At 28.9% G+C, this 27,118-nt stretch overlaps 1 protein-coding gene across 2 annotated transcripts; it reads left to right on the top strand.

Annotated features, from left to right (window-relative positions):
- Window positions 1-578: 578 nt before the first annotated feature.
- Window positions 579-26,531, top strand: LOC111613733 (mitochondrial chaperone BCS1-like). Of its 2 annotated transcripts, none has more exons than XM_023355073.1 (8): window positions 579-645; window positions 2,274-2,615; window positions 6,930-7,069; window positions 13,727-13,921; window positions 14,218-14,281; window positions 21,736-21,905; window positions 25,385-25,502; window positions 25,572-26,531. In XM_023355073.1, the coding sequence occupies exons 2-8, from the start codon at window positions 2,296-2,298 to the stop codon at window positions 25,825-25,827; spliced, it is 1,263 nt and encodes a 420-aa protein (XP_023210841.1). In that variant the 5' UTR covers window positions 579-645; window positions 2,274-2,295; the 3' UTR covers window positions 25,828-26,531. The 2 variants fall into 2 exon arrangements, with proteins under 2 accessions (XP_023210841.1, XP_023210842.1); XM_023355074.1 differs by lacking the exon at window positions 579-645 and adding an exon at window positions 1,666-2,197.
- The last annotated feature ends 587 nt before the right edge of the window (window positions 26,532-27,118 follow it).

Here is a 27,118-nt window from a genome sequence, read left to right as displayed (position 1 = left end):
GGACAATAAACAAAAATGTTTAAACAATTGTGAAATATTTTTAAACGTTTAAAAATATTATATACACATAATTTAATCCTTTAAATAATTATTAATTAATATATAATAAATAAATTAAAATTTTTAAAAGATATTTTGAATAATAGAATATATATTATTTATTATAAAGCAAATTTTAAAGTATTGAAATATCTTGATTAAAGATTTTAGAATGTATATGTTACTTATAATAACTAGGGTAGGATAAATAAATCAATTAATAATTTCCTTTATAGCTAATGAGAAGAAAGGTCGTAAACATCAATGATGCAAGAAGCAGCTTTTTTAGAAATATCGCGATATGCCTATTTTATAAATAATGAATAAATGTTTATTATTCACTATTAAATTGGAATTTCGAAAAATTTTATTGCTTTTGAGAAAAATTAATTTTTTCTTATAAAATTAAAATTTTTTATGGATTAGCCAAAAAATAGAATTAAGTTAAAATTTATACTTTTATTAATTGAGTTATACTTTTATTAATATATCGGCTACTTATTATTATTATTTTAATTTAATAATTTTAGATTAATTTTAAAATTATTGCCGTTAGGTGGAGTTTTGTCGATACGGAACATGTGCTTCGTGTTGACCTTTTAAAAGGTAATATCAAGTTTAGAAAAAAAAATATAAATAAATTATATTTATTTATAATTCTCGGAATTTGGGGTGTCTCTAAATTATAAATTGACATTATTCATAAAGCATTCTAAGAAAATTATCTGTCTTTGATGTAACATTCAGTTCAACTTATAAAATTTCTTTCAAATAGTTTGAGTATGTAAGTAATAATTTAAAATATTTATTTCTCGTTTTTTCCAAAGTAATACTTATTTATTACCATGGAAATTGTAATATTTTAAATGCTTCAATAAAATTTAAACAAATATTTACAATTACAAAAAAAATACTTCTATGCATTTTAACTTTTTTTCAGGATTATATCATGACATTAAAAGATTCATCATGATTGCTAAAAAAATCATTATACAGTATTTGTTTTATTCAAGATGTATAAAGCAATTTTTGAGAAATTAAGGTACTTTTTGATTAACAGGATGCCAAAAGACTTTTTGATTTATAAAAAGGATTTATAAAGATATACTATATATTGGTATCTTTTGGTATACTATATATACCAAAAGATTTATAAAGCACTTTTTGAGAAATTAATGTACTTTTTGGTTAACAGGATGCCAAAAGACTATCCTATTTAACAATTTAATTCACATGACTGTGCCAGCATCAAGTAGCCACAGAAGTACTTGATGTTATATAGTTTTACGGGTATGTGGAGGCTCACCCCACCCAGGTGCTGAGGTGTGAGCGATAGCTCACACTAAGGCGCAAGGAATAGGCAGTAGACTGGATACATGTTAAAAGCTGTCCTTTGGAGACAAATACCACATGAAGGGTCAACAGTTCTGTGGGTGATATGAAACTCCTCATTTAGAGCTTGAATCTTACTCGTTGTTGTATATATCAGCTTGTGTCCCATTAATCGAAGAGTACCAAAATTATTACAAGGTTATTCAGAAAAAACAAATTATTAACAGAAACAAGATTTTCTAAAACAAAAAATATATAAAATGACAAATCCAGTTGCAATTGTTTGAACTAGTATTGGACTGAATATTCAGTCCTAAAGTAAGTATTTAGTATTTGGCCACCTGTCTTGGATATTCAGAGTAAATACATTTTCAAAGCTGAATTGTTTGACCAATTAATTTTAGTTGAGAAAGAAAGGAAAAATCCTTTCTTTCTCTCTCTCAAAAGATAATCAAACACAAAATAGAATGAAAAGAAAACTTAAAAAAACTCAGATTTTTAAAAAATGTTTATTATTTTCTGAAACAATTAAATAATTCAAGAGTGATAAATAAATTGTGATGAAGGAAGAGTAATAATCTTGTATTCATAGGAAGTGAGCAATTTTATTGGTGGTCATAAATACTTCCAGCTTCACTGAACATATTGTACATTCACTAAACAAGTTATGCCCGAAACATGTATTTTAAACACATATCAACTGAACTAAATAAAGATGACAGAATGCCAACTGTTTGAATTTATTACACTTCATAGTGTTTAAGAGTCAAAAAACATTTTGCTTTTGTTGTTTTGATATAAAATACTGAACATGGAATGTAAAATAGTAAGACAAAGTTTTTTCTTTAATTAATTAATTAATAAAAAGATACTCTATAAGTAAACAATTTTTATTATTGCAGGTAAAACTTACTTCACATAAAAATGCCTGTTGCAGAATTTATAACATCCCTTCAAGCCAATCCTTATTTTGGTGCAGGATTTGGCTTAGTGGGAGTTGGTGCTGGAATTGCAGGATTACGAAAAGCATATCAAGTAGCTTTAGTATTGTTTCGAAGACACTTTATAATGACTTTGGAAGTACCTTGTAGAGATAAAAGTTATCAGTGGTTACTACAGTGGATTTCACTAAATGCACAAAATTCTCAGCATATAAGTGTTGAAACAACGTTTAGTCAACTGGAGACAGGAAAAATCTCTACAAAATTTGATTTTGTTCCAAGTGTTGGAACACATTTTTTCAAGTAAGTGTTTTTATGATGATCAATTTACAAGATGTTTGTAATTGAAGTTTTAATATCAAACTTTCTGTAAGTATATATTTATGTATGCTTTCTAAAAGACTTACATAATCTTTTAAAATTTGTGAATTTATAAAACTGGCAGTGATGATGAAGAGACTCAATCAGAGACAAAATTATATCAAAAAAATCACCAGGTGAAAAACAACACTAATTAATCCAATTATTAAAATTGAAATGTTTTATTTCATGACAAAAACATTTCAAATAACAGAAGAAATCTTATGAAATGAAATCTTAAGAATATTATTTGTTATAAATACTCATAATATAATTTCAATACTCTTTCTAAGAAACCCCCAAACTACCATAAAATCTTAGGAGTGTATAAGCTTCCATTAAGAGATGAGAGGTTTGGGAGGAATCTAGTCTACATCAGTTTCACTAAAAGTCATTAGAACAGAGGATGCGGGAACATAAGTATTATATAAAGCATTCAAAAATCACCATTGCTCTATCTAGGTTTGCTTTCCAAGGCAAACCTAGTTAGAGGCAAAATTAACTCAGATCCTGTACAAATTAGAACCACATCAAGCTTTTAGAGTCCATTGAAATATTTAAAGCCAGCCCTAGCTCCAATTGCATAAACTTTAGTCTAAAGACAAGATAAGACTTTCTAAAGCAGTGTTTCTCAACTCTAATGAATCATCGCCCCCTTCAATAAAACTATTATGTAGTATCCCCCTTTACTTCAAAATTCTGATGCCGAGAGCCAAGGCTAATGCCAAATTCATACTGCATTGAATAGACTAGTGACTAGTATAATGTTATTTGTTTAATTATTGTATAATATAACGAATAAAATATCTAATTATTCTTAATATAATGTTTTACTATATCGCCCAGAAAATTGTTTTTCACCCCCAAAATATAAATTGTTACTAATCGCCCCCTCAACATGGAAAAATACCCACATGGGGGCGATATCGCCCCATTGAGAAACACTGGTCTAAAGCATGGAAAGTATGGTATGTAACATCGTTATAACATGGATAGATCAGCACATGTCTCTAACTGGCCTTTTTGAATTTGAATGCTACATGACTATTCTATTCAGTATATTCCAATTAGAAACAAACTATTTCAATATAAAGTTGAAATCAGGTGGATTCCGAAAACGTTTGTGATTTGTTTCATCTTCCACATTTTACTGGATGCTGAAGAGGTTTTGTGATTAGATGTTAATATGTTTCCAGTAATAGAGAAGTACATTTTTGTCTTTGTAAGAATGTTTTTGAATACAATTACTGGTTTTTATCTGTTAATGAATTCTAAAACTAAATTTTTTTCCTTATTTGAGTTTCTGAACATTGTGAAGGAATAAATGAAAATATTATACAAAAGCAACATTTGATTATGTAGAAGAAAAGATAGTAAAATGTTTCTGATTTTCGTTTCACTTGAAATATTCCATTTGAATATTGGCTTTTAACTGATGATACCCCAAATACTGAAGGCAAATATGCTTTTATTAAACTTTAAATTCTTTTTGTCTTTAAATTTTTATTTAAATATTGTTTTTACAGTAGAGTCCTGTACAATGCGCAAATAAAGCAAGCAACACCCTCAAATTTTGTCAATTAGAGGTATACATTTTTTTTTTTCAACTTTAAACTTTAAACCAATGTTTAAACTTTCATAAATCATGTAATAATGCAGGTTTCAATAACACGATTTACTATAATGCGTATAATGTAATGAATCCCCTGCGTTGTACGAGACTACTATATATGAAACTTTTTCATTTATGCATACTTTTAAATTAAGAAAACTTTTATTATGAATATTCTATACACAGTAAACCACATGATGAAAATACACTCATTGACAAAAAATTTACACACCCAAAAATAGAATTACCTAAGTCTACTGCTTAGACTTAGAAACTGAACTAATACATAAAAAAATAACTACAAAAGAATATTGCAAAGCAACTTACCAAACTGATTTATACCGTCTAACTCCAATGACTCCAGGAGATACAAAACTGCAGTTGTTAGGGCCCTTATAAACTGAGCATACACTTATTGCTCTCTCATGGTAGACACTAAACAAGAAATAAGAATTAGGGAAATCGCTTTCAAACATAATACAGTGCAAATTTTATTTCTAACCTAATTCAAGATATAAAAGCTAGATGAATAATAATGTAGAACAAAAAAAAAAAGGAGAGTCGTGAACTACAAGCCTAAGTTACATAACTTGTACACAAAAACAGTGGCTCACATAAACAAAAAAATAACCTATACACATTACCCTACTATATTTAAACTGCTAACTAATAGTAGTAAGGATGAAATGATTTATTTCATCCTTACTACAAAGGGCTCCTGGAGTCTATAGAATACCATTAGTGAACACAAGATTTAACACTCACTAATATAAGCTCCAAGGTAGATCATTCACTAGCAGAATTAAAAAACATGCATATATCTAAAAAGGGAGGTACTGTACTATACATAACTGTATTGGCCCAATTTGCAAGTGAGCCTGGGCTGTCCCCCAATGGGGAGAGGTGAAAATAATATAGAGAATTTATGGTGATCAAAAATAAGAACCATTGAAGGCATTAAAATTTATAAGCAGATATAAAAAGGGGATGTATTAATAACAAAGACACAATAAAATCTTCTGCAAGCATAGGAAATAATGCTTGGTATGCTTGCATGGATTGAATTTTACTTTTATTCTTCAAAAAATATGTTATAATTTTTAATTTTGAAATGTTTTAAAAAATTTTTTAAATTTTAATTTATATAATGTCACTGAAGTGTAGAATGCCTCATATTTCAACTGTTTGTTTGTTTGAATTTTTTAAAAACTTTGTTGATAAAAAACTTCTGTAAAAAAAAATTGAATGTACAAGCTCATTTAAAGAGTGTAAAAAAAATTATTGTAACTTGTAAGGACCACTAAAGCAGTCATAGATGTTTGTTTTTCTTTCATTTATCTAACATTTATTAAACGTCAGTGCTGAAAGTGACATGTAAAAGCATCTGCATATGTTAAATGTTATTAAATATTGTTATAGTTATCATTATCATTGTGTAAAAATTCAAAAGATTAAACAGCAGCAACATTCTTTTTTAATTTTTTAATTAATAATTTTGAAAATATCTGCAGAAAAATGTGGCTTGAAGTTCTGTATACTTAGACTAGCAGACTCTGCCACGTATTGTTGTGGCTCAAAATGTATCTGTTATAAATGTAAAACACTTCCCCCATGAGGGGAAATTTTTCGAAAAATTTCTTCTTACTGTACATTCTCTTGACGTACCCTATTAAAACACAATCAAAAACGCAAAAAACCGCATCTAAAATAGTATAAATAGAAGCAGAGTTCTTTACGGTAAGCCTTAATCCTAACCATCTCCCTTCAGTGGGGGGAATTTCGACATGTATATTATATAAAAACATGTGCATGTTCGAATGCAGAGTTGTGTCAAAATTTCAAAGGAATCGGTAGGAACAAACAAACATTACATTTTTTTTATGTAGATAGATAGATGATGATCTGCTTTAGTTCATTTTCACAGTAAAGCATAATTCCTCACAGAAAAGCAAACTTAGGGTGTTGTACTTGTAGCGCCATCTGTTGGACATAAAATCCTTAATTTAGATGATATCTTTTAATTTATATGAATGTTTAACGGAATAATATACAGCCTATGTCCATCCTGAAGTTCCATTCTAAATATTGGTGAAAGAATTTTTGAAATCGGATGAGTAGTTTCGGAGATTACCCGCTACATCCAAACTTACTTACTTACTTACATACTTACAAACATTACCTCTTTATAATATTAGTATAGATGATTATTGAGCTGTCTGAGTTCCAAGTACATTTTTCTATTTGAATAATAACATATACCTTATATATTTATTAAATTTATCATTAGATGTCAACCTAACTGCCTGCCTATAGCCAAACTGCTTTACATCTGATCATTAAATTACAAACTGCCAGATTATTAATTGGGCTATAATAGAGTTCTATTACAGTCTGATTAATAATCTGGCAGTTTGTTTGGCATTAATAAATGAATTGTTTGTTTACCTATTTTTTAAAACTAAAGTTATTTATCTTTATGAATAAAGTTTGAACATTTCACAATAAAAAATTCTGGTGAAATATTGATTATTCTTTGTAATATTAATATATATAAATGTATGTATATTATCAATAGGAATATTTAAAAGTTGATTTATTAACATGTTTCCACATAATAAATAATTTTTTTTTTTTTTTTTTATTAGGTATCGTAGTACATGGATAAGAGTAGAAAGAACGCGTGAACAACAAACTTTAGATTTACATATGGGTATACCTTGGGAGACAGTTACTTTAACTGCAATTGGAAAAAATAAAGGACTTTATTACAATATTTTAGATGAAGGTATGATGTGTATCATTAGAAGAATTGTTTAATTATAATTTCATTTTTAGGCAAAAAATGGAAATTTTTATGTTATAGATATGTTAAAACAATGCTTTTCAATTTTTATTGAATGATGGGACATTATTACATATAGAAAACTTTTGAAGCATTTTTCATATATTTCCATCTTTATTATAATTTTATAATATTCTAACACAATATCAGTTAAAAATAAAATTATAAATTTTCCAAGAAATTTTTAAAATTACATTGCAATAAGAAAGTCTTCAATTTTTCGATTGTTGCCATATCTAGTAATAATTTTTTTATAAGCTGTCACTATTCCTTTGTTAGTTACCAGACTGAATTAAATTATGCACTTTTAAGAGTGGATGAGGCTTAAAGAATGCCGATGTAAAATTAAACATTAAAGGTACATTGATTGATTCATCTGAATAAACTACAGTAACTAGTTTATCTTTATTAAATCATGATCACATTCCATTTTTTTCCACACAATTTCATCAATAAGGCAGTGTTTTTTTCACTGATTTTTCACACATAATTACACTGCAGATAATAGACAGTTTCTCAAATTTGACAATTCTGAAAAATCCTGTAATGTGTCTTCTCTACAAGTACAAACTTCATCGTCATACATATTTTAGGTTACAAGATATTATTTTGTTTACAGAACAATGTCTTTTACCCTTTTCCCCATAGGGAGCCTTTCAAACTTTTGATAGCATGGACTAATGTAAAACAAGTTCAGTGGATATAAATGATGAGAGGGCTTGAGATATTTCTCAGGAACAGAAAGTGATTTTCCTGTATTTTTTGGGCACAAAATGAAGCCATAAAAATATTTAAATTCTTGAATGTCGTAGGTCCCAAGCTAGCATATGGAGACAAAAATTCAAGATTATCTTTGCAGACCTCTATGTAATTACATCCTGCAGCTGACAAATAGCCATGACTACCTCTTGCAGCTATTGTTTGAGAACCTTCGTGACATTATTAAAAATGACATCAGGTCATCAAAAAATAATAGCAGATTGAAAAATCACCACCTTATGCATGTGATTGCATGACAATAATGAATAATTGCATGCAGTCACATGCCATAAGGCTGTGATTTTCCATGGCCCTTGGAATTGCTGATGGAGTTCGTGGCAAATAAAAATTAATTTGGGGTACATAGACATCGCCAAGGGGTCCATGAAAGGTGTAATAAAAAGTAAAATGATTGTGACTCATTTTCATTATTATGAAAGTTAAAAATAAATAGTAATAAATAAATTGATAGTCATTTTTATGTCTTGATGTAAATGATTGTTCTGTGATTAAAGTTATTGCTGGAACGAAAATACAAATTATATGTGTTTTTGATTTTACCATCAAATCTCAGGTTATTTATCCAAGAAAAATTGTTAATTAAAAATTCTCATATTATCAAAAACAATATTAAAAATAGAAAACAACCTGTTAATTGTGTTTTACTTAAAATTTACACATCGATTAAGTACTTAATAGTTATTTTTATGTTATAAATCTAATTTTATTTCATCTATTCACTTTTAATAATATTTTTATGTTGTAGATATAGTTTTTAATTTTAACTGTATTAAATTTAAATATAGAACAAATTACTTTATAATTAAAATATATAGTTCATTTATATAATTTTATTTTATAATCATTTATAGTTTTTAATATATGAATCATTTTATAATTCTAAATAACTAAAAATATATAAATAATTCATTTTATTTTCATCAAAAATATGTTTTTCTCTGAAAGTTCAATAAATAAAATAAAAAATTTATTAATTTTATATATTTGTAATGTAATTTATAACCCAATTAGAAATAAATTATACATTTTTTTTCCACTACAATATTACACCAGTTTATCAAAAACATGCAAGCTTTAGCCAGTAATTTTAATAAATATTACTTTAAATATCAAAATATTATATTTACTGTTTATTTTTACGTCACCATTCACCACTCAATTTCACTAAAATTGTAATTCACTAAATTCACTAAATTTGTAATTCTGCTATTATGTAGTTTTGTAGAGTTATTTCACTTGGGGGTTCATGGTCAGGTTATTGCTATGAGAAATGGTCTGTGGGCATAATAAGTTTGGGAACCATTGGCTTACCATGACATTTACAACATAATAATAATAATAATTTTCAAACTAAGCACAAAATTGCTTTAAAGAACTTCAGGCAAATGGCTAAAAAAGACTTTTTTAATTACTGGATTGAATATGTATTTTGGATGTTTTCATCCTAATAAGTTAGTTCTTTTACAGATATCTGGTAAATTGGAAAGTTTATTATTGTATTCTTCCGGTGTGTGTCGATTATTTATTTATAAATTGGAAAGTTTGTTATAGCCTTTGGATAATTATGTCAGATAGTATTATATGCTAGAAGTATAAAATTTAAGTATAATTCATTAAAAAAAGGGAGTTGTTTCTTTTCTTCAGATACGTGCATTTCTGTTTCGTGAAGTTTTAAACCATTTAGTAATAGATGCACTCATCATTAATATTCCTGTAATTAATAAAGTCTATTTTAACCATTTGTCTGAAGTCCCTGTGTGATAAGTTCTTTAAAGCAATTTTGTACTTAATTTCAATTATTACAGCTACAAAGCTATAAAGACTAATAGTAGTTTTAAAGGCAATCTTATGAAAAGTTGTTATAATACATACACAGTAGAGCATCGATCATTCGAATACTGATCAACCAAAAGTGTTCCAGTCGGAAAATTCAAATTTTTGCTAATGCTGTGGCATTGCAGCACTCTCCCCCTCCCTGCCAACCTAAACTGTAGGCCTAGTTTAATGTACTATATTATGTAAAATATGTATTTGTAAGATGTGTGAACAAAATATATTCAGTACAGTTTTGTGTTTAATATATTATTTTGGATAATTGATGCTCTATTGTATAAACATCTCTCAAAAACCAATGCATAAGTATAAAGTCACACCAAGTGCCATATAAGATCAGGGTATTTTCTAGTGCTTATAATTTTAATTACTAATTAATATGCCTTAGAGGGAGGCATTAGGCACCATATCATATTAACCGATGATGGTTATACTGTAGTTAAATATACCTGGAAGTGGAGATTGGATTGGAGGTCCAGATAGCATAATTGGCAGTGCATCCAAACAGCAAGGAGTTGCAGGTTCAAGTCTTGCTCTGGGCTGATTCTTTTCTTCCAGAATATTCTAAAATTACTTAATTAAATTTTAATTATTAAATTTAATATGAGGTGGCATTGAATGCCTCTCTCTAGGACAAATTAATTAGTAATTAAAATTGCCAAAAAATAGCTCAATCTTAAATGACAGTTAATTTGGCTTTATAGATGTTATAATTGTGAAGTCACAATAATGAATACCACAAATGAAACAATGAATCATACTTACACTAGAACTGCCAGACTGATCAGCTATGTACTATTCAGCCAGCTAATGTTGAATAATATTCATTTCATATTCTAGTGTTAAGTACTATTTTAATTAATTAATGAAGATGATGAAACTGGCCATAAGAAGTTCATTTGACATAACAAAAATTATTTTTAAATATATATATCATCATCAGCTTCAGCTATTTCTACCATTTCAAATTATGATGTAGTCTCACTTACATAATCATCCTCCATTTGTGCCCATGTTTGCCTATCATTTGCATCTCTCTACCATGTTGTGCCTGTTTGTTTCCCATCATAGATGTAAGATGTCATAGTCCCATCTTAAGTTTGGACATCCTTTCGGTTTCTTGATTCCCCATGGATACCACATTGTAATTCTCGTGGACCATCTGTTGTCAGTCCTTCTTGCCAGATGTTCTGCCCATTGCAGTTTGAGAGATTTAATTCTGTGGATCACATCAATTACCTAGGTTTTCTGCCTAATCCACTTTATTCTTTTATGATCTCTCTTGGTTATTCCTAGCATGCATTGCTCCATTGACCTTTGGGCAACTTGAAGTTTCACTGTTATCACTTTCTTTAGTGTCCAAGTTTCACATCCATAAGTCATGACTGGTAGTATGCATTGATTGAACGCTCTTTTCTTCAGGTGGATTGGCATTTTAGACCTGAAGATTTCAGAATTTTGTCCAAATGTAGACCATGCTAGTTTGATTCTCCTGTTGATTTCTGGAAGTAGTGAGTCATATTTGGGTATTACTTGTCCCAGGTATATATATTTAGCTGCTGTTTCTAGTGTGATGTCATTTATTGTTATGTCTTGATTGTCTACCAGTTCATTGTACATGAATTTCGTTTTTGCCAAGTTCATTTTAAGGCCAATTTCATTGCTTACTTTGTTTAAATCGCTGACTAGTTCTTGAAGTTCTGCAGGATTTTTAGCTATCAGGATGATATTGTCAGTGAATCTTAGATGGTTCAGGTGTTCTCCATCTATAGATATACCATTGTTCTTCCAGTCTATTTTACAGAATACATTTTTTAGGGTTGCCATGAAGACCTTGGGTGATATTGAGTCTTCTTGTCAAATGCTTTTGGTTGTGGAAAATTCTGGAGTGTCATCTTTAGCTTTTGCTTTTCTGTATATGTTGGCTAGAGTTTCTATGTATGGTTTGTCAATGCCTTGGTTGGTTAAAGCTGCTATTAATGCTCTGGGATATATGGAGTCAAAGGCCTTTTCAAAGTCAATGAAGCCATTGTTAGTGGTATTCGATATTCAATGGTACTATTGGGGAAATATATTTATTGGTACTATTGGTACTATCATGGGGACAAAACAAATAATCATGCTGGTAAACAAAAACACCAGGTCCACAAACAGAAACAAAATAATTCAACAAGTAACCAAGTTTTACAGTGAATTATACATAGCCCCAGAGATGCTTGGAGAAGAAGCACTTAACAATGAGAAAACTTCTGGGAGAAAACATCCCAGAAGTTCTTACAGAAGAAATAGAATTAGTGCTCAAAACTATGAAAAATGGTAAGGCAGTAATGACAGAATAACAGCTGAAATGTTGAAATATGCTGGCAGAAAGGCATGGAAAATCTTGGTGAATATATACACAGAATGCCTAAGATCATTGGAACAGTGAAAATATAATATTCATCCATAAGAAAGGCAACAAAAATGACATTAAAAAATATAGATTCATAAGTTTACTCCCAATTATAAACAAAATATTTACAAAGATTATCAACAACAGATTAATTAAATAACACATGAGATGCTGCACAACCATGGGAACAGGCTGGCTTTAGAAGTGGTTTCAGTACAATAGATCACATACAAACATTGAGAGAATTATTTAGTTGTATCAATATATTATACAGTGGTGCCTCATATAACGTACTTAATCCGTTCCAGGTGCACATCCGTTAAGGGAAAAGTCCGTTATATGAAACGCATTTTTCCATAGAAATACATGTTGAAACATATAATTCGTTCTGCAGCATAAAATAACCATATTGTACCATTAAAAAAATGAGAATGGAGCAGTCACCAATTATGCCAGGTAGTCAGATGTGAGGAGGAGGTGGAGGAACATTTTATTCACACATTCATACAGATACAGACTTTTTACACATTGCAGCAGGTCTCTTTTTATTGTTTTTTAATCGGAGTCATTCAGATTCAGGAGAGGCTACCAGAGCTTGCAGGGTCAACTCCTCTTGTTTCATCCTTTGTCTTTTGGCAGCTGGCTTCTTGAAAAACATGTCCAAGGTGGTCTGTTTCTCTCTCTTCTTCAACACCTGTCGGAAATGACGGGCAAGGGTGTCATTGTAGAGATCATTGATCCTGTTGGCCTCAGCTNTTGAACAGAAATTGTTCCCTGAGTTCTGGACCCTCTTGGTTTTTGTCCAGGGATTTTTACAGTTGTGTGCATTAATGGAATTTCCTTTCCATGAATATCATCCATATAGTCCTAAAGTTAACATATAATTGTAAGATGTTTTAAATTTATAAATTAACTATGCATTCTAATTTAAAACTAATACTTTAAGCTTAACAATAACAAAAAATATATTGACTGAATATCAAAGATTCTATATTGAAGATACTTGAACAAAGTTATAGGCATATAGTATAATGAACAAAGTAAAGAAGATAAGCATAATAGAATAATAATATAGTGTATGATAAAATGATTCCTGTAATTCAAAGCTATATATATATATATATATATATATAAACACACTACTAATTATTTTTATTAAATATCTATAAAATAATAAATGAGACAAATTGAAATTTGTGTTTAGAAATTTGAATATATTTGTACACTATTGTCTTTCAAAGTTAGAAGTAATAATCTGATTACTGGTATTTATATGATCTAGAACTAATTTAACCTGATTTATAAATATTTATTATTCAAAAGACATCTGTTATTCTATATCATTTACTTAAATTTATTTTAAATTTTTAAAGTAAAATGTAATATTCTATTAATAACAATTGTTTAACTTGGTAATTCATGATTATATAAAAGTTAATGATAAAGTTTACATGAATATAGCTGTTATTAGATTGTTATTTTTTAGTTATTTAAAACAATAATTAATAAATAAATAAATTGTTATTTGTGTATTTAAATTATGTGTTATTTAAGTAAAAATTTAAAATAAATTCAGCAATTACTTTAATGTGAAGCTAGGAAATTAGCAATAAAAAGAGAAGAAGGAAAGACAATTGTCTATACAGCTGCCGGATCTGAATGGAGACAGTTTGGACATCCTCGTAAACGTCGCCCACTATCTTCAGTTATTTTAGACAAAGGAATAAGTGAAAGAATATTTGAAGATGTTAAAGAATTTATTGGAAATCCCCAATGGTATACAGAAAGAGGTTTGTGATTAATGTAATTTTTACATTTTTAAATTAACATTAATTTTTATAATTAAAGAATGTGATTTTATAAATTAAAAATACATGCAAGAATAAATGGGAAGTCTTATTTTTTTAAACATTAATATTTTTGGAGATTCTGTATTTTCCATGTTCAGATAAATATATATTTTTTTTAAGTTATACAAAGTTAAAAATATTTTACTTGCTTTTTACAATAATCTATTATATAAATCTATACAACTGTTTTTTTTAAGAATTTTAAATTGTTTCAATAGTTTTGTAATTACTTGCAGGAATACCATATAGAAGAGGTTATCTGTTATATGGACCACCAGGTTGTGGAAAAAGTAGTTTCATGTGAGTTTAAAATTCCAGCAATTGTTATTCTAATCTAATAAAAGGCCATTTAAATGTTCTCCTGATAGAATAATAGTGATGTATCAAAACAGATAAATAATAATGATATAACAAACATATTTATATTATACTAGTAATTATTTTGGAGAGTCTGAATGTAGTTACTGATAATTTATGTAAGGTATGTTCAAGAAGTTCTAAGGAATGAGTCAAAAAATCAGTGTTAGAATATAAAGAAATTTATTTAATATTTTGTAAAATAATTACCTTGAGCTTTAATACACTTTCATCAACAATTTTTCTAGTTCAGGAAACATTTAGAAAAGTCAGTTTGTTATGTGAAATAAACAAAACTGTCTTTCAATCTTAAAATTCTTTTATGATTGTGAATTAGCACTTTATTGTTAATGGAATTATAACATTAAAGTACTTTTATAATGACAGGGATGATTTTACAACATTAGATAATACAGGCATTTATATGATCCCTTTACAAGCAATCAAGCACACTCTCAAGTTTACATTATGTAGATACATCAGAGGAATATTGTAAACAACAAATGTACTACAGAATTATCCAAAAATGTATTGGATCATACCTTTATGGGTCGAATCATCATTATTCAAACAATGTGTTGAGTGCAAATCTAGCTTCATTTGGGAATCATATTATACATTTCTGCATTAGAACTATGTAACAAACTTACTTTAGAAATCCTAAACATGTGGATCACCCTATTTAAACTTTTAAATGATTAGTACTATACCTTGCACCAAACATTTAAATTTATATTTTTCTTATATTTTTTATTCTTACTATGTTTTATTCCAAATTTTTGTAATTTACATTATCGATTATTTTTATCATTTTTTTTTTTTTTTTTCATTTTTAATATCTTTGATTTATAGTTACATCTAAATTTTGATATTTACAAATTTAATTGCACTCTTTTGGTCAAAACAAATTTTACAATGATATTTTTAAGATGTTCTATTAATAATTTATCTGAAGAAGAGTCTATGCCACATCAAAAGTATGTTTTTTATTTTTGTTAAAGTGATAATTCTATTAACATTAAAGTGCTAAACTCACCATCCTAAAGGAATTTTAATAGCGGAAAGACAGTTTTGTTTATTTCATATATAACTATTGGCATGAAGAATATAGTTTATTTAATGAAATCAATTTCTTTTGGGAGTTTCAAAATTCCCCTCAATTTGACCTTGTATGAGTTCTATTGAATCAAACTGCTTTTTTTTTACATTACTTTATGTAAAAAAAACCCATTCAAAGCTAGATCAGGGGGATAAGATGGGGTGGTTGCAAAAGAATAAAAGTCCCAACTTAAAAAGGAAAGTAATTTAAATCATTAGAAGAACTTGTACAAAACAAATTTAAGAAAATTTTGGATCTTTGAAAATTTATTTTTCTAAATTCTGCTGTATTGGGAAAACTTGTTGAATAAAGTTTGTTGAAGCTTGGAGGGATTATTTTAAAAATCATCAAATAAATGTCTTCATATCCTAAAGAATTTTGATTTTCTTTTACTTTGAACTTTTTGAGCACAGCTTATATTAACACATATTAAATATTAAGATATTAACTGTTGACATTTGATATTTACATCAGAAGAAAGTCAATGAATTAATTTCATTAATGTAATATTTAATTTTTCAAGATATATTATTTTGAATTTACAAAATTTTATAATTTTTTTATTATATTTTACTTTATTTATCAAATCTATCAAAGTTTGTTTTAATGGTGTAACAAATTATAAAAAGTACAAAACATTGAGTACTTTTGGGTTGTTTCATTCGTCATCAGGAAAACTGCCACAGTTACTGTGGAAGCATTAAGTAAACAAATTTTTAAAAGTAGTTTGAAGAATTTAGAAAATATAAATATATAAATTAAGAAAATTATAGTTTTACAGAAATTTCTGTTTGTTATTGTTTACATAATGTTTACATAGTAATTAAATCTCACATTTGAAAAAAAGAGTTTCCTGTTTTCATTATTTAAATAACTCAAAAGCATTCAAGATTTTTGTATTTTATTTAATTTGTTACTCCATTAATGCATTTTGTTGAATTTGATATACTTCGAAGTGGTAAACTTTACTCAATTTATTATGATTTTACTATTTGAAATTTGCATACATAAGCTACCTGCATTTTAATTATTTATAAATTTGTTGTTTATTAATAAGAAAAATAGCCTGAAATGAAATCAAATATCAGGGTTCCTACGCACCTGGAAAGTCAGGGAAAATCAGGGAAAGTCAGGGATTTTCATTATTTTTTGAAAAAGTCAGGGAAAGTCAGGGAATTTGTCAAAAATTGTCAAAAAGTCANTTGAATATGTTACTATTATATGAAAACTTCAAATATTTAATATATATATCAAATATTCAAATTTTTCATTTATTATTGATCTGTTTAATATCTGCTTTATGAATTTTTATGCACATGCATTTTTGTTACACACATGCATGCACATGTCAAACATATGTAAATCAGAACATATGTACTCAAAAATTATTAAATCAGAAACAAGAAATTGTCTAGATCTGGTAGCTTTTATTATAGAGGCCTGGTCCTAGAAGACAGTAATGCCTTGTTGTTTAGCATAAGTGGCAAGGACTGTACTGTCAACAGTTTTGTTCACAGAAAGCTTATGCTCATTGATTCTTTTTTCAAATTCCTCAAAGTTGCGCCTATATATACTAAGTTAGAGTTGAACCTATGGTCTCTTAGCAGTATTGAGTATATTCCTGTTAAGGAGTTACGTTCATAATGCCCCTTGTCATTCCTTAATATCCTGTATTTAGTGGGATTACGTCGATAAACTATTTGTAAGTTCTTATTTTGGAAACCCTCTTGATAATCGGTTTAAGGAAGGGTTCACTTTTTCTTTTTGATGGTTTTGCTTTTGCCTACTTGCCAGATTATTATCTTTCTTAATGAGAGCTTCTATTCTTTTTCTCCCGTAGCCATGCTGTATGGCAGTTCTTCGTATATATCGTAATTCCTTAACAGTATCGCAAACGTTTGTGCAATGCGTGTGTGCTCTTCTTATCCAAGATTGAAATATCGCCATTTTAATATGATCCAGATCTGCTGAATTCTTAGGGATAATGATGGGGATAGATGTCAGTTTACGATAAATATTGGTTCGGACTTCCCCTTTTATGCATGTTATAGTCAGATCCAAGAAATTGACGCTACTATACCTTATTGCTCCAATTCCAAGGTTAAACCATATGGGTTACTGTTTATCAGATCCATAAAATGCTTGATGTTGTGATTATCCTTCCACAAGATAAAGACATCATTAACATATCTTGCATATGTTAATGATGTCTTTATCTTGCTCCCTTCCTTACAGCAAGATATACCAATATATCTTGCTGTAAGGAAGGGAGGATACTGTTTTCTAGATTACGGAGTACCAACTCGCAGAGGACCGACGACATGGGGCTACCCATCGGTACTCCCCGCCCCTGTAGATACGTTTTATTTTTGAATTCAAAGAAAGATGTGTGACAAATCAAATCTGCTAATTCTAAAATCTGCGTGTGGTATTTGATAGTGTTATTAACATTAGCAAATAAAAAATCTCTCAGGGCACAAAAGCATGGAGGCAGTTTGATTGATGGTTATAACACCTTATAATCTAAAACTGTCATCCATTTCTCATTTATGAGTGCAATATTTTCCAGTTTCAGAATCAAGTCCACCGAGTTTTTTTATCAAAAAACTTGGTGGACTTGATTCTGAAACTGTTTTTTTTATCAAAAAAGGCAAAACCTGCATCTTTCTTTGTATAAATTTAACAAGTTGTTTTTCTATTCTGAAGGTTGGAGATTACATTTTTCTACCACAGGGCGTAACTGCGAACCAGGTTTGAGTTTTCCTGAGGGCAAAAATTCTTGGTGTCCTGGGAACTTGTAAAGTAGCAGTCCTCATATCCAGATAATTGGCTAAAGGAGTTAGGGTAAATTTTCTCACTCTGTTGTAATGTTTCCAGGTAATTACTCGGGGCAGGAAGACATTTGGTGCTATTGACGTACTTATGCAGCTTTTCTCTATATGAGCTTCTTTTGATTTATCCGCTTTTATGAGAACAACGTCGTTTTTTTGGAGCCATTCTTTCATCTCTTTAATGTGCCTTTGGAAGAGTAAAGCAGTTTTGTTGGAATACCGCTCCTTCTCGGCATATAATCTTGTTTTCCTTCTGCAATAATCCTGTTTAGTTAAATTCATATGCTTTATGAGTATCTTAACGTTCGGTATGAGGCTTTTTGGATGCAACAATAGTGTCGGTGCAAAGGAAGGGCCATATTCCAAGGTGTTTATCAAGCATTGGGGAGGAACAATGTTGTCCCAAGTTGTTAAAAATGCTTCTTTTTTCACCCGCGGTTTAATATTCTGGCATCTAAACAGCCATTTTAGCTTTTTAATGTATGTGCGTTTCAATCTCTTTTCCAAAGAATGTTCCAAAGCAATCACTCTACTGTTAACCTCTTCTAGAATAGCTTGCTCTTCTTCATACAGATCATTTTCAAATTTTATGATACCACGCAGTATTCCATAAAAATTCCATAAAATAAAAATAAAAGTATATTCTAATGGCCTTGTTGAAGGCCATTAGAATGGCAAACTTTGAGGAATTTGAAAAAAAGAATCAATGAGCATAAGCTTTCTGTGAACAAAACTGTTGACAGTACAGTCCTTGCCACTTATGCTAAACAACAAGGCATTACTGTCTTCTAGGACCAGGCCTCTATAATAAAAGCTACCAGATCTAGACACGCGGTAAAGTATCTCGAAAAGCTGGAAATCCACAGGGCACAAAAGAGCACACAGTGTATCCACTATAGGGATGTCGACGGGCTTTCGTCTGCTTGGAGATCTTTTTGCGACAAATTGACATAGATCTATATAAAAGGCTTAATCGGGCTTAGGATGATCTTTGATAGATATTTTATTTATTTGTTTATTTTTATTATTATTTATTAAACACACCAAAATTTGTATGTATTATTTTTCGTTTATAGCATGTTACCTTTTAATTTTTTACATAACCGTTTATTTGAAATTCGATTGCGTAAGTTTTCGAATTTCCCATTTCGAATTAGAGAAATAACTGATGATGAACGCTTAATGCGTTTGAAAACGTTTTTATGTTATTAAAGAATTATGCTGGATAGTTGAATGGTTTTTATTTTTAATTTTTATTGAATTCTCCAGTAAGCAAGTATACATTTATTTCTTAAAGTGTATATCAAAAAAGGAGATTCGTTGTCCAGAATTCATCTTGGAAAAATCTATAATATAGTGATAGACAGCTTGCTAATCATTTGTTACAAAAACTTTTACCATATAAGCGTTAAATTACACACGTATGTAACTAAATTGACAAGCGCTTTCGACAATACACATTTTCGTCTTCTTCAGGTCATTAGAAGATATAAGAACCTTTTTTTGAATACAAAATTTTAAAACATTCCAATCTTAATTAACATTTTGGAATAACAGCAACAGTAGAATAAAAAAAATAAGATATTTAAATAAAAAATACGCGCGTTTATACTGTGCATGCGTTAGACGGCTCTATATTGTGGTTTTAGTTGTGATGTTTTATATAACTGTACAAACTGATCCACAAAGGGGGCAAATTATATGGTAAAAGTTTTTGTAACAAATGATTAGTGTGCTGTCTATAACTTAAAGTGTATAGTTTTATAAATTTGTAACAAGTTTATATTATGTTTTTAAGGTGTTCTGAAAATTATATTAAAGAATTAGATGTTGATTTAAGATTATAATTCTATAGTTTTTAATATGACACATGTCATATTAAAAACTTGTCTGTCATTGAAATTTCCATAAATATAAGGAGAAAGATTATTAAAATATAATAAATAATTTTTTATACCTATAGATCAATGAAATATTTTTCTTTGAATGAAATTAAATCTGCTATTTTAATTGTATTCTAGTTTTTGATAACATAATCTTGGACTAATATTAAAATAAAATTTTAAAATACTAGCTATGTGTATCCAGCATTTCTTGGTCTTTTGAAGGGAGGGATTGATCGGGTTGAGAGATGATGATAAAAATATTGTATTAAATGTATACAGTAGACCCCCTATAACATGGGTTCATATAATGCGGATTCATATATTGCGGCGAAAAAATTGCGACTGTATTCGTATAAAGACGCTAAAAGAGACTTGTAAAATGTGATAAAACGTCATTGCTGACTCGTGTCGCGACAGGATTGGTTGAATCTGGACCAATAGTGGACGAGCAGCCAAACTACTTATACGCTACGGAGAGTTTAGGCGGATAAGTTGAGTTTACTATCATCTGTACAGTATATAGGCCTAAATCAGGTACTGTAAGTCTAATACAGTACTGTAATTTTATACCTTTCTTGTGAAAGAAACATTTCTTATTCAACGGTCATAAAAATTATTTCTATTAATGATGTCTCCAAAGTTCTATGAATTTTTCACAGAAAAATAACTTATCAGAAAACGCAGCCTCCGTTTGGTGCGCTGCTCTGCGACTAAAACAAGCTTAAGCAATGGTGTGGTCGAACGGTGCACACTCGATAAGTAATCCTACAATTTTTTGTTTATAGCATAGTTTATACAGATTATTCCCAAAAAATTATACATGTTTTGGAAATGTCGAGTGAAATTAGTCTAGAATCAATTAATTTTATGGAAGAAAACCTTTCAAACAGCTGTAGTTTGTAAACTGCACACGTGCTGGGCTGTGATTGGCTCATGTATTTGAGAATATAAGAATTTCGCGTTGTAGGAATCCTCAAATACATGAGCCAATCACAGCCCAGCACGTGTGCAGTTTACAAACTACAGCTGTTTGAAAGGTTTTCTTCCATAAAATTAATCGATTCTAGACTAATTTCACTCGACATTTCCAAAACATGTATAATTTTTTGGGAATAATCTGTATAAACTATGCTATAAACAAAAGATTCCTACAACGCGAAATTCTTATAAAGCAGAACGTATCTACCGCGTTATAGGGGGTCGACTGTATATATATTGAGTATTTAAAATAATGAAATTGCAAAACAAAAAATTGCTCAGACTTAAATTAAGAGAGTGTGGGCTTTAGGGGTGGTTGGGATGGTGAACCCAATAGTATTTTGTATAGAGTGTCAAAGAATATTCTTACCAAATTTGGTGTGGCTACATTGAACAGTATAGAAGTCTTTACGTAATATACATACAAACAACATATTTTGACTGTTATACAGATTGTAAATTTAGTTTTATGAGAATTTGAAAACTTAAAAATTAAAATTCAAAATATTTTATCTGTGATTTTGAAATATAAAAATTTTTTCAATAGAAAAACATTTTAAGTAATTTATTTTATTTCTTTTAATAAATTATTTTATGATTTAGTACAGCATTGGCAGGAGAACTTGAATATAGCATATGTGTACTTAATTTGAGTGAAAGAGGACTTTCTGATGACAGACTTAATCATTTAATGAATATAGCTCCTCAGCAATCTCTTATTCTGCTCGAGGATATAGATGCTGCTTTTATTAGTCGTGAAGAATCAAGTAAAGGTAAAAAATAAATTTTTTTTATATAAAGTATTAAAAATACATTAGTTCAAAATATTTTTGTGTATTTAAGTTTGATGATCTTCAATAATAAATCCTGTTGAAAAACATAAACATGCATACAGAATTAAGATTTAAATCTAGCAAAAATGTACTAAACAAATTCTGTCAATCTGACAGCAGAATTAAATTAAAGAATTAAAATCATACCAAAATTTAGTGCAAAATTTTATTGCTATCAGATCTAATTAGAAATTTAACAAAACTTTATCCTGTTATGTTTAGATTTATATTTATAATAAATTTATATACTATTTATAGTCAATGTGTTGTATTTTGGAAATATAATATGTATATGTATGTCAGTGGCTTGCCATTATGGAAGCTGTAGAAATGCAGTTTTTCCTTGTATTTTCTAAAATGTAAATACATATTGTGGGATTATTTTCATATTTTAACATACTTTGAATTAATTAAAATTAGTATTTTATTATAACCACATTATGTATCTTATTACAAATTTCTATACTACATGTGAAAAAAAATGATAAGATTGCTATTGTATATTTGAATACAAATTCGTATATGCATATTCCCAATGGAAGCACTATATTGTTGAATACAGGACAGCTTCTACAGCAAAAATATTTGAATGGTGTAAAACATCCAGATTATATGTATTTGCGCATGCACTTTACAGAGCACCAATCTCATGCAATTTAGTTCATGGATGCAACACACCAAAATATCATATAATGCTTTGAATGATTCTATCCAGGGCCAGCTCAGCTTCCCTAACATTAAATGTCACCGCATGCACTGATGTATGTGTATAATATATATACACATACAATCAATTTGCTTAACTCCCTTAGTTAAGCAAAAAAGGAAAAAATAATATATGTTTAGAATAATCATTATTTTATATGTCATTAGATAAAAACTATGCTTGTAATAATAAATTCTAAAATGTTTATTTAAATTTAAATTTTAAAAGGAATTTTTAAAAAAAATGTATATTATTTTATCAACAATCTCTACTTTTTGTTTTGTGAAGTTAATCAGTTTGGCAAATGAGTGTCTCATACAAATCTCTATTATAATGAATCATTGTATAAATATGAATTTTAAGTTCTTGCATATACAGGTATACCTCGCCTTACGTAGGTAATTGGTTCCAGAAGAGACGACGTAAGTCAAATTTACTTGTCTCCGAATCTACTTGTCACTAGGCTAAATCATAAATTACCATTCCCAGTTCTGTATTTTATTTATTAATGCATTTCTAATAATATATGGTTAATAAGGATGTAAATGTATATATTTTAATATGATTTTATGTGCTTTAAATGCTTTTCTACTGATACTACGACTTCAATATTTGTGGCGGACAGATGTAAAGTCGAATAAAATGACTTAAACTTGATTTTTATTTTTCCATATACTTTTCTGACAAACGATGTATAATTGGGAACGACGTAAGTCAAAACGACATAAGTCGAGGTATACCTGTAGTGTAAGATGCTATATGCAAGAACATAAATGTCTTAGGGTATATCATATGGAGCAGCATCCAGTAACCATGGACATGAACGTGCTACCAAGCAAAGTGGACAAACCAATACAGTACAAGTCTGGAGTAACCATGTTAAGCATGCAGCAACTGCACACTGGGATGTATAAAATAAATATGATACATATTTATTTTATACAAATAAGATGAGTTGTCTTTTATTTCGTGATATATGGTCAAATTCATTGAACTCATAACATTTCTTATAAATAGTGTGTGTGTTTTGCTTACAAGTTTTGGTAATACAATGTAGAAAACTGTTTTCCATGGCATTCATCAAGCATTTGAAGTTGTCTTGCCATGATTTTGTGAACAACACATGTCCATTTTGGACAGAGGTCACTCACAAGCTGAAAGCACTTAAAAGATTTTTTGCTCATGGTTGCTGGACACTGACACATAGGATATACACTTACACACACATCTTTGTTAACAAGATACTTTAAAATATTGCAATCGAATGATGCCATATTACACTAGAACATAAATTGTTGATATGAGAAACCTTCATTATTTGAAAATTCAAGAGACAAAATAAGCACAACTTTGAATTATCCAAGATTTACATATTTCTGTACGTACAATATGCCAAATGCCATGTTAATGATGTAATTTATTAAGCAAACAGAATACAGCTATGTATATAGAACATTACTTTCATTAATTAATAACTAAATAATATAAATAAACTATAGATAAACAACACATGTCATATGATGTTCAACCTCACAGGTTGCCAGATAGGTTCTATAAAACATAAAGCAGAATTGTCAAAATATAGTCAAAATTATTTTTAAATTTATCCAGAAAGTAGGTTTCCCAAATCTAGTAACATAGAGCCCTATAAATATCTCAATTTGCTACTTGTAGTCCAGTCTCGAAACCCTGAAACTCTGCCACATTTTATGAGATAAGAGATAGGGTAGTCAATGGGTAAGGTAACACCAGAAAATGTGTTACTGTAAAAGCAAAGATATGTTGACCAGATTAGAGTTGTTCATGATCTATTATTCTCTTATAGTATGGAGGTATGTAATCTTTGATCTAAATATACAAGTTAACATAAACACATTACAGTTTGGACAGAATTATCACTTCAAATTTCAAAGTAGCCCTATTTCAAACTAACAAAATTTCTTAACATGTAAATTCCATCCAACAAATAAGTTAATACAGTTATAAATTAACAGGATTTTGAATTATCCTAGTTTGAATTAATGAGGATTTTCTGTATTGCATTTGGTTACATTCCATTGATAAATGTTATAGTGTACTGTACAAGAACTTAAATATGCCTTAAGATTATAATTATAAATTTATTCAAGTTAATACAGTACAATTACAAGATAAAGTTTAGATAATTATTGAATTTATATTTATTAGAAATAGTTAGCTAAGTGATTTTCAGGAATCACAACCTATTGGAGGAAATATTGATAAGCTGCATATATGTATATTGTAAATAGTACAAGTTAACAGTTTTGTATAATGACCATGTAGATGTAGTCTGTAAATGTTTTTATGAAATTTGTAAAATAACCATAATATGCCTATTTCATTTAGTTTTGCATGTAAAAAGTTTTTCTGAGAGTCAGTGGTACTTGCCTGACTCTTTATACACTATTTATTTCTTTATTTAGTTTTAACCGTTATCTCTCAAGTTTATAGTTAGTAAATGTTTAAGTGCTTCTTACACTATATAGTGGGACAGTAACAAGTGTAGCAGTTCATGGCGTCACAAGTGTATTTCTTTCCAGTAAATTTTTCATTTAATCATGTGGTATAGATATAATCAGTATTATAAATATTAGCATATTAATATTTATTGGATATTAAAATCAAAGCATTTTTCATACAATCAATAATTAATTTATTTTAATCATATTTAATTTAGTTTATACTTTTCTAGTCAATATAGCATATGAAGGATTGAGTCATGTAACACTCAGTGGTTTGCTAAACATGTTAGATGGAGTTGCTTCATCTGAAGCAAGAATAGTATGCATGACAACAAATTTTATTGACAGGTAAGTATAGGATAAATTACTTTTTCTTTAAATAACAGAAAAATTAAATTTTAAACTTTTTATACAAAGACTTGATCCTGCATTGATACGACCTGGCCGCGTAGACGTCAAAGAATACATTGGGTTTGCATCAGCTCATCAGTTACGGTTAATGTTTGAGAGATTTTATCCATATGAGAGTAAAGAAAGTGCTGATAAGTTTGTTTCAACAGCATTACAGACTAATAAAGACATTAGCATGGCCATGGTACAGGGATTTTTTATGTTTTATAAAAATGATCCTAAAAATGTAATCAGTAATATTGAAAAGATATGGACTTTATGACACTGAAGAAAATAAATTATTCAAATTAAAAGTTAATATAAATTGTAAATAAAGCTATATACTGTAATGCATCACAAGAGCTATGATTTTTATAAAATTTTATAGTTACACACAGTGTGGGCCGAAGGTAAATTTTTAGAATAAGTTAAAGTAAAAACGTTTAAAATACATAAAAGATTTCATAAATATAAAAATAGGAAAATACTTGCATTTAATAGACATTTAAAAGTAAAATTCTTTAATATTTGCCAATTTATATCGACTGTTAAGTTTTAGAAATGTAGTCCAAAAGCATTAGAACTTGAGGATTAATGTAAGTCTGAAAGCACTACTTGTTTTTCAAACTACATTAAGGCAAATATTTTTCTGTTTTTAAAGGCGTTTAAGCACTGTTTACCTAAAAATAATTAAATTCTTTAGTGTTTTTTTATTTCGTTTTCTGATACTTATTACAATACCTTTTAACTGAATTGAGTTTTAAAATTAATTTATCATAAAATTTTGCCTTGACAATTCTATAAATTAGTCCTACCATAAATAGGAAATCTTCCAATTATTATGTTTCATCAAGGTCACATTCTATGTGGTTAAATGTGTAAATATTTTCTCAAGGTACTTTTGGCTCATTCTGTATATATAACTTATAATAGTACTGTACTTCAGTACAGTCGACCCCCCTATAACACGGTAGATACGTTCCGTTTTTTATGAAATTGATGTTTTAGGAGATCTTGCCAATCACAGCCCGACATGTGTGAAGTTTACGGACTACGGCTGTTTGAAAGGTTTTCTTCCATAAAATTAATCGATTCCTAGACTAATTCGACTCAATATTTCCAAAATACGTATAATTTTTTGGGAATAATTCGTATAAACTATGCTATAAACAAAAAATTGTAGGATTACTTACCGAGTGTGCACCGTTCGACTATGCCGTTGCTTACGCTTGTTTTCGTCGCGGAGCAGCGCACCAAACGGTGCCGCGTTTTCTGATAAATTATTTTTCTGCGAAAACTTCATTGAACTTTGGAGACATCATTAATATAAATAATTTTTATGGACGTTGAATAAGAAGTGTTTCTTTCACAAGAAATGTATAAAATTAGTGCTGTATTAGACTTACGGTACCTAATTTACATACTGTGCAGACGATAATAAACTCAACTTACTAGCCTAAAATCTCCGTAGCGTGTTGCCAGGCGGCAGAAAGCATATATATAATTATAATAAAGTTACAATAAATTAAGTTAATATATAATTATATATACAGTACCTAATTTATATATAATTA

Source organism: Centruroides sculpturatus, unplaced genomic scaffold (assembly GCF_000671375.1).
Source record: "Centruroides sculpturatus isolate CEXI.00-Female unplaced genomic scaffold, Cexi_2.0 scaffold1817, whole genome shotgun sequence".
Lineage (NCBI taxonomy): Eukaryota > Metazoa > Arthropoda > Arachnida > Scorpiones > Buthidae > Centruroides > Centruroides sculpturatus.
The sequence above is the reverse complement of the archived record's forward strand: the minus strand, read 5'-3'. Positions and strand labels throughout refer to the sequence as shown.